The 9,496-nt window shown below is 36.7% G+C and overlaps 1 protein-coding gene across 5 annotated transcripts in view; it reads left to right on the forward strand.

Annotated features, from left to right (window-relative positions):
- Positions 1–8,711, forward strand: part of LOC129913089 (kinectin) — a 32,500-nt gene extending 23,789 nt beyond the window's left edge. For 3 of the 5 annotated variants that reach the window (XM_055991545.1, XM_055991544.1, XM_055991547.1), the window contains exons 5-16: positions 684–886; positions 938–2,003; positions 2,064–2,276; positions 2,332–2,923; positions 4,615–5,499; positions 5,562–5,701; positions 5,765–6,649; positions 6,711–6,878; positions 6,935–7,888; positions 7,950–8,177; positions 8,244–8,489; positions 8,556–8,711. In XM_055991545.1, coding sequence (XP_055847520.1) covers positions 684–886; positions 938–2,003; positions 2,064–2,276; positions 2,332–2,923; positions 4,615–5,499; positions 5,562–5,701; positions 5,765–6,649; positions 6,711–6,878; positions 6,935–7,888; positions 7,950–8,177; positions 8,244–8,489; positions 8,556–8,612 — 5,637 coding nt within the window. In that variant the 3' untranslated portion in view covers positions 8,613–8,711. Of the gene's footprint in view, positions 1–683; positions 887–937; positions 2,004–2,063; positions 2,277–2,331; positions 2,924–3,652; positions 3,744–4,614; positions 5,500–5,561; positions 5,702–5,764; positions 6,650–6,710; positions 6,879–6,934; positions 7,889–7,949; positions 8,178–8,243; positions 8,490–8,555 lie in introns of all 5 variants that reach the window. The other 2 variants (XM_055991548.1, XM_055991549.1) reach the window with 1 other exon arrangement.
- The last annotated feature ends 785 nt before the right edge of the window (positions 8,712–9,496 follow it).

Genomic DNA, 9,496 nt, shown 5'->3' on the forward strand with positions numbered 1-9,496 from the left:
GCGCCCAAAACGCGTTCAAAACGCGTCTCGATCGCGTCCAAAACTCGTCTCAATCGCGTCCAAAACGCGTCCCAATCGCTTCCAAAACGCGTCCCAATCGCTTCCAAAACGCGTCCCAATCGTGTCCAAAATGCGCCCAAAACGCGCCTAAAACGCTTCCAAAACGCGTCCCAAAACGCGTCCAAAACGCTCCCAAAACGCTTCCATGACGCGCCTAAAACGCAACCAAAACGCTTCCAAAACGAGCCCAAAACGCATCCAAAACGCGCCCAAAACGCGCCCAAAACGCGTCCAAAACTCGTCCAAAACGCGTTCCCATAAAACAGTTCCCAAGCGTAGAAAGGGTTCTCAGGGAGCAGGGTATGGTTCTTAGTAAGGTATTCCAGAAATCAGGGTTCTCGGGAGGTTTTCTAGAGAGAAAAGGTTTTCCACAGAGTAGGTTTCCTTGCAGTTTTCAGATAGAAAGAGTTTCCACAGAGCCAGAGTAAAGGTTCCAGAAATCAAGTTTCTTAGAGTTTCCAGTGAGTAGCGCTTTCTTGCGCTTAAATGTAGGTACATTTAAGATATCTTCAAATATTCATCCCCAATATAAGGCATTTTCGCAAACTATTAAGACTCTACAGTTGCTTTTTTAAATTTTAACTAATTTTTAACCCCTTCTCAAATTCTTTCCTCCCATTCAGTTGGAAGAAACAGTAACATTACGGCGACCATCATCATCATCAGCATCATCATCATCATCCACTTCAAAGGATATTCCAGACGAATTAGTCATCCAGTACAACGACAGCCTCGCTGAGCGAATGCGTAAAATGAATCTACTCAAAAAACAAAAGAGCTTAACACGTGATTCAAGTCGAGAACGTTCGGTTCCCAAAAAGGAAGAGTAAGTTTTTGAACCAAGCTAGTTACATTATCTTCATTGTTCTTGTTTCAGAACTTCAAACAGCCACAATTCAACAGAAAATAACACTCCCCCAGATCGACCAGAACGTCGACAATCATCGAGTTCGAGCTCTTCCGCAACAGATTCACCGAAAAAACCTCCAAGTGCACCAAAAAAATCTACAAGTTCTACCACCTCCACATCCACATCCTCATCATCACCCAAATTACCCTCATCCACATCGATTAACTCGACAACAACAAAATCTTCAGCATCATCTGGAACATCAACGAACAGTTCCACATCAAGTCTTTCATCTAGATCCTCTGCCAGCAGTAGTAGTGCAGCTGCTAAAAAAGAATCTGACAAACAAAGGGCCACAAAGGATGTCGAATTCATGCTAAAAATAAAAGACAACCAAAAAGCTGTCTCGGAGAGATACAATGATAATGCTTCTCTCACAACAGAAACCACAGATACAACCATCATAGGTACCCACAATCAAGAGCTACACGATGAATTGAGAGCTCTCCGAGCCGATCTAGATGCAATGAGATCACGAGCCGAAAGAGCTGAAAGAGATAAAAGTGATATTCTGTTGAGAAGATTAGCTTCTATAGATACCGGGCCTAATAGAACGGCTGCTTCAGAAGCACTTAGTCTCCAACAAAGAGTAAACGAGCTTAAATCTCAACTCGAAAAGGTTCAAGATGAAAAAAGATCCCTTAACACCAGACTGAAGGAAATCGAAAACGGTCCCAAAAGTGCCGAATATGAAATGAAACGAAAACTTCAAGCTGCCGAACAGCTTTGTGAGGAACTTATGGAAGAAAATACCGAAGTGAAACGTGAATTGCGAGGTCTCGAAGCGGAAATGGAAGAGATGCATGATAGTTTTCGAGATACACAAGCTGAAGTTAATACCACACTGCAGAAACAACTTGAATCCACAACGAAGAATTGTAGGATACTTAGTTTTAAGTTGAAGAAATGTGAACGTAAGATTGAAAGTTTGGAACAGGAAAAACAGGCTAGTTGTAATGAAGATATGGCCAATAAAATTAAGAAACTTGAAGAAGAATTGAGATTTTCCAATGAACTTTCAAGAAAGTTGCAGGTAAGTTTTCAAAAAAATTCTCTCTCTTAAAATTGTTTCTTTTTTAATATTCTCTTAAAGAGCGAAGCAGATGAGCTTCGAAATCCTGGGAAAAAGAAGCCACCAATGTTGGGTGTTATAGGAAAATCGACTTCAGCTGATGGAAAGTTTACCCGTGAATCTTTAACTCGTGGTGGTTCACATGAGGACCCACAGCAGCTTATGAGGGACTTGCAGGATTCTATTGAAAGAGAGTCAGATCTTAAGGATCAATTGAAGTTCTCTGAACAAGAGGTGAGTTTTATTTTTCAAGGTGTTAAAAGGTTTTTGTATAACTTCAAGAACATAGAACGAAAGACTTCGCCAACGACGAGGTGTTCTTGGCCGTTTCAATCAAGGAACTCAAACTGATGAAGTAGAAGTCTTATATTTTCCACGAGGTACACAAACTCGCAATGAGTCTTGTGAATCTGGATTTTCAGAAATTGCCACTCAGTCAAATATCGAAATGGTTGATTCGGAAACTTCTACTGAAATAATAACACTGATTGATGAAGGCATACAAGTTGAGGAAATTCAAATGGAAGATAAGGAAACAAATATCGATGAAAGTTTCTTGGAATTGACAACGAAGTCAGTAGGACTGGAAACGAATGACATTTCGTTCGAATCAACAAACGAAACAAAGATTTTGGAAGAAATTATTGTTAAAGTTTCAACTGAAACCCAAACAGAAGAAGTGGCCAATTTACCACTTGTAATTAAAATTTCAACAGAAAGTCAGACCGGAGACGATTCCGATAAAAATACTTCGTTTAAAGATGTCACTATTTCACGGGAAAGTAGCCCTTGTGGAAGTTTCATGTCTTTGGCATCTTCAGCTAATAATTCGTTATTGTTCCCTTCGGTGATGTCCCGGGCTTGGTTTGTTGGTGGCGCAGGTATTTGGCATCGTTGTCTTTATTCAATTTATTTGATGGTGTTTTATGGTATGCCTAATACATTCCTTAACTTTAGACTAAATGAGTTAGTTTTGAAAATATATTGGGCAGAATTGGTCAGCTATTATACAACGATCTTATGTCCTTTTCTTTTTCATTATTAAATTTTACTTAACACAAATTCGGTTTTAAGAGACTCCGGTTTAAATAAGACTTACTATAATCCAACTAACAATTTTGCTTCTATAAAGCTTTAGATAAGCTAAAGTAACATCTGTAAAGCTTTATAGAAGCAAAATTGTTAGTTAGAACTTAGATTCATTTGAAATATACACAGCTAATCATAGGACAAGTCATCATGAAAAGCCAATGAAAGTACAACTCATCAAAGGAAATATTTCATCAAGAGAAACAATAAAAAAAAAATACTAATAAAACAACAACAAAAATGCATCTCTTACAAAAAAAAAGAGTTAAAATTAAAAATGAACTCAAAATTAATTAAAACCTTGCTATGACTTCTCATGAGAGATATACATTTTTTGTCCGTTTTTTGTCTGCAATAGGAGTTTCAGGCTTAAAAGGGTTGGGTTGAGTGATCATTTTTTTCGCTGACCTTAACGTAAAAGTGAAAATCATAACTTGACAACTGTCAAATATTTATTGGCATAATTGACTAATCCAAATCAACCATAACTAAAAAAAACTTTCTATGTATTTTGTTTGCAGGCTGAAAATTTAAGGAGAAAACTTGTGCGTTTTGAAGATGAAAATGAATCCATGATGATGCAGTTGAAAAAAATGGCATCACGTTCGAGAAGTACGAATAATAAAATAACCTACTTGTGTTGTTTTTTGAATTAGTTTTATATTATTTAAGTTTGTTTTTTTTTTTTAACTGCTTCAAAATTTTGCTTATTTCTTTTTTTTTCCTTAATAAATTTACTATACACATCAAACACACAAATAGAAAATATACTTCAGTAAATACTTCTTGCTATTTATACTTCATTTTATTATCCCATTTGTTTGCCATTTTTTCCAGCTGCATAACTTCAATATATTACTAACATTCGTTTTCCTCAACTAACCTTTTAAACATTAGCTTATTGCATGACAGTTTCTATATCTGTCAATTTGACACATCTAACTTGTAGACTTAAAAAAAGCTCACTTAAAGTTGATTCAGTACAAAAGCTTTAGGTTAGATCTGTAAGGTTCATACAAAGCTTTAATGTAGGAAAATTGAAAAAAAAACAAGAATGGCCGAAACATAAAATCTCTTTAAATTTTTTTTTTTGAGCTTTCAATCCAAAAGCTCCAAGGATACACAATATGAGAGGTCATAAAGAGAAGAAAAGATACTCGGAATGCACTTTTAATGAAGAAACGACGTAATTTTTAAAGTTTAGGTATATAATATTTTAAAAAAAGCTTTTGAAAGCTTTTGATATGAAAAAATGTGAAAATGTAAAATAGAAAAGAGTTTCAGGAAAAGGGTTTTATTATGACCCTTTAACTACACGTTTACAAAGCCGTGAGTTTTTTTGTGAAAATTTAAACCAAGCTTTTTTTTTGCTTTTTCATGTTAAAAAATCGCTAAAGCATGTGCGTTTGACTCATAGCTTGTTATTTTGTATAACTTGAGAGCCTAGAATTTATAATAATTGAATATGATTTACCTCCAAAAGGTCGAAAACTGAGTCCAACACCAAATCGTTTAACTCCAGAGCCATTATCTGATCGTGATGAAGGTATTTCCGACGAAGATGATCCAGCTGAGCTACGAATACTCCTTGAACTTAACGAACAAGAAGCCTCAATTCTTAGATTGAAAGTCGAAGATCTTGAAAAAGAAAACACCGAAACAAAGAAACAAGTAAAAGAACTTCAATCAAAGTTACAAAGCAATGAAAGTAGTCGAAAGCTTCCAAGCTTATTTGGATCAAATTCAGCATCGGACAAGAAGCTTAAAGCTCAAAGTGATGAGTTGGCAACACTGCGCAAATCTTTGATTGAAAAAGATCGACAAATCGAAAGACTTCAAGCTGAAATTTCTGCCAAGACAAATGGTAAATCTCAAGATATCGATTCTAAGAGACACTTGGATCTAGTTGAACAAGAAGCTGCAATATTACGTTCAAAACTAACAACTCTAGAAACAGAAAATGAGAAACTACTCAAAGACAATAAGAGAATGCAATTGCAGGCATTGCGTAAACCATCGATGAATGGTGCTGACAAGGGAGTGTCTAGTGCTGAATTGATAAGTTTGAAGGAGTCATTGAGTGTGTCGGAAAAAGAACGTGATGAATTGAGTACAAAATTGAAATTGATTCTTCAAGAAGCCGAAGAAAAGCTCCCTCAACGAACTCCAAGAAAAGTCACAGACTTAACACCAAAGAACCATTTGAAGAAATGGTTTGAAGAGTTGGAGGAGGAAATTAAAGAAATGAGAGCAATAGTACTGAATAGCAATGGAGATAAGGTTCAGAAGCTGGAGACTGAAAAGACATCACTCGAAAAGGATTTGAAGGTGGCAAAGGAGCAGTTAGCAGCTGCTGAAAATGATTTGAGTAAGTAGATTTATTTTCCACACAAACTTGAAAAGCTTTAAGCTTTTTCTTTTCTTTTATAGAAAAAATGAAGGGTTCATCAAGTCAATCATCAAAAATCTCAGACTTGGAGCAGAAACTTAAGAAATCCGATGAAGAAAGTAAAAAATTAAACACTAAGATTAAGGATCTTGAAGACAAGATTAAGAAACAAGATACGCAGGTAAGATTTTTTTTTCATTCTCAAGCCAAAGCTTTTTTTCTAAAAAAAAAATCATCTTTCTAGATCAAACTAACCGAAGCTGCTAAAACCAACCTCGAAGCTCAATCAAAGAAAGACAAAGAAAAGCTTTCGAATCTTGAAAAAGAATACGAAAAAGAACGTAAAGAGCGAGAAAAATGGGAAGCCAAGGTCTCACAACTTGATGATGATTTGACAACGTTTAAAAAGTCACATGACAAAACCAAGACAGCCTTGGAGAAAGAAATTAAAGACCTTAAGTCTAAATCGTCAAATTCGAAGAGCGAACTAGCATCGTCAAAACAAATTCAAGATCTAAAGAAGCAAATTGAAGATCTTCAAACTCAATTGACTTCAGAACAAAAGCGATATACTGAGCTGAATGCTCACTGGGAGACTCTCTCCGAAGAAACCATTCTCATGCGAGCTCAACTCTCCACAGAGAAAGAAAATCTACAAACAGAATTGATGTCGACAAAACAACGCCTTCTAGAAATGGAATCAATTCGAACTGAGAAATCTGAGCTTGCCAAACGACTCAAGGATCTTCAAAAGAAACTACAAGATCTTGAGTCGAAGAATATCAAAGCTGGTGCTGCTGAATACGAGAAAACTATGCTGAAGAACACGATCGCTGAAAAAGAGCGAGAGTATGATCGATTGAGGCGAGAAAATGAGATGAATATTGATCTGGTGTTCCAGCTTCGTAAAGATAACGATGATCTCAATCAAAAGTTGAGTGACTTTAGCCGAATTGAACAAGCTCAATCGTCAATAAATGGACACAATGCTGGTCTGCAAAATGAAATCAAATCAATGAAGATCAGACTTGAAAATGCTGAACTGAATGCCAAATCTGAGGTTGCTTCGACCAGACTGCGTTATGAGCAGCAAGTGAAGAATTTGAGTGCTGAGCTGACTTCTATGCAGGTACGTAAAAATCAGTGATCTTGTTGGTTTGTCTTTCTCACAAAAGTTTCTCATTTTTCAGAGACAATGTGAACGATTTAAAAAGGATCGTGACACATTCAAGCAGCTTCTTGAATCAGCTCAAAAGAAGATAGGAGACCTTAAGGCGAATACGGGTCGTCAAAGTCGAGGATCAATGCACAGCAGTGACGATGATGACAAGAGCAAGATCGCTTATCTCGAGCAACAGGTGAGTTTCTTCAAAAGTTCAAACCTCCAAAGTTCTCAATAACACTTCTTGTCTAGATTGGTTGCCTTGAAGATCAACTTTGTGAAGCACGTTTGGATGTAAGCAAGTTCAAAACCGAACTTGTCTCAGAACGCAGTGCCAATGAAATCAAAATCTCCGAGATGCGATCAAAACTCAATGAATTCGAAGAAGAACGAGTAATCGGTTCAGGTCGCACAAAGATCCCCGGAATGAAGACCAAATTAGAATTGTCATGGCAGAAAGAACGTGAAGATCAACAACGTCTTCTGCAAGAGACTTCAACACTAGCCAGAGACTTGCGGCAGACACTCTTTGAAGTGGAGAGAGAGCGTGATAAGGAACGATTGGAATCGAAACGTCGTTCTGATCAACTTCGTCGAAGCACTGAAGAAGAACTCGAAGAGGGCAGAAAGAAAATTGCTGAATTGCAATGTGATCTTCTTGAGTTGCGTGATGTTCACGCCAAGTTAAGAACTTCAAACGAAAAACTTCGTCGTGAAAGGGAACGTTACGAAAAGGAATTAATAAAACGACGAATGGAACATGATGGGGGTGAGCGTAAGGTTGGAGCTCTTCTACAAACTGTCGATGAGTTAGTGAAGATTGCACCAGATCTTAAGCTAGCAAGTTCTTCCAACAGTACATCATCAGCAACTGGAAATAGACTTAAGCCCGACGTTGCATCACGTCAAAGAAGCAGAAGTCCATCGCCGACATTATCGAGTAGTCAAATATCGAGCGTTTTAGCTCGATTGGCAGAGGCATCAGAGGAACTGAGAAAATTCCAACGCATCGGAGAGGAAGAGAACGAACGTAGTAGATTAAGAAGAAGTAATTTAAGAAGAGCAGCATCACAGGAAAATGATGCAGCTGGAAATAGTGGACAATCCACACCAAGTCGATCGGGCAGCACGAAACTGTCACGGTCAACGAATGGAAGTTTGTATAGGAAGAGTTTGTCATTGGATCATTCGATACAGCAAGATCAAGTAGGAGTTCTCTTAGCAAGTTTTGAAGACATTTTGAGTGTTTTGTTTTTTTTTTCCTCAGGCAATATGGCGTCAAGATGACGGAAGTGTATCATCAATGCAATCGATTGACTCTGAAATGGGTGGAATGGTTCGAGATTCCAGTATGGATTCGAGATTAGACTCTCGTTTATCAGGTGGTTCGACTCAAAGTGACATCCCACGTGGGCCACGTAAGAAGAAGAAGAGCCTTATGGGCAAACTGAGGAGCCTTACCAAATCGAGTAGGAATTCGGAAAGTGAAATATCGGTAGGAGAATTTTTTAATTTTTTTTCAAACATGTATTTTTAAACATATTTTTCATTTATTTTCCAGGTTCAAGGATCCGATTCGGACATAAGCGTGGCTAGTGACATGAGATCGAGTAAAAAAGATCTTCGTGGACGTTTGTCGGGAATGTTCCGACGTTCAGGATCAGCAACACGCAGTGCAAGTGTTGAACGACCACCATCGAGTAATCAGCCTCGTCCAGTTGCTGTCACAGTAGTTGGAGATGAAAACGGACCTGGCCCGCATAATCCACCACCGCCAAATGCTACTACTCCTAAACCAATTCGATCGGTATGATTTGTTTTTTTTTTTTTTTTTTTTAAGAGATTTTGTGAAAATGTTGTTTCTTTTCTTAAGATTTCTAAACCTCCAACACCAACAACACCAATTACAAAGCGGAGGACAGCTAAATGATGAATTGCAAGGATGGCGGGACTTAATTAAATATGACTAAATAAAAAAAAAAAAATATTTCTTGTATTATTCCTTTTTCCATTTTTTTTTTAATTTAATTTTGTTTTGTTTTTTTTTTCAATTTAAACTTTACTATAAAATATAATATTTTATCAAATGAGTTAAGCACTAAAATATATAAATTAATTCTTTTTAATGTAAATTAGGAATTAAAAATTGTCTTTGTATTACATAAAATTATATAAATACATTATTATCAAGAGTTAAAAGGTTTTTTTCTTGCGATTCACTTACTATAGGGAAAGTTTAGGATTCGTGAAAAATGGAATGGAGAGAGGAAGCAGATAAAACATTTTAGAGAATGCCAATTCTGAAGAAGAATTTAATGAGCACGGTAGCCAGTGTACTGCTGCAGAATGAAATTTTTCGTTTTCCAATACGTTGTACTATTTTTGTATGTATCCAATCGGTTTGTTAGCAAGAGTGATAAGGAGTTGAGGGGGAAGATGCTCATGAAGGGAGCTGAGTGATGTTACTTTCTAGAAAATAGATAAGTGCGGAACGCATAACTGTGTTGTCACCGAACGTGATTCAATCAATTGAAAAATCATAGCCGGGCACATAAAAAATTTTGAACAAGATACTTATACAATTTAAAAACGTTGTAGGTTTTTAATAGCTTGTATTTTTCAAAGCTAAACACTTAACCGGATTCTAATATAATATTTTTTAGGGGCATTCCATGAAAAATGGTAAACTGAGACTAGTGAACTCTTCATTACATAGAAGGGACGATCTTCTATTATTTCTAAATGTTCAAATCAATCTTAAAACTGTTACGTCATTTAAAATCTATTTCAAACACCAAAAAACATGCAAAAATT

Source organism: Episyrphus balteatus, chromosome 3 (assembly GCF_945859705.1).
Source record: "Episyrphus balteatus chromosome 3, idEpiBalt1.1, whole genome shotgun sequence".
Classification (NCBI taxonomy): domain Eukaryota; kingdom Metazoa; phylum Arthropoda; class Insecta; order Diptera; family Syrphidae; genus Episyrphus; species Episyrphus balteatus.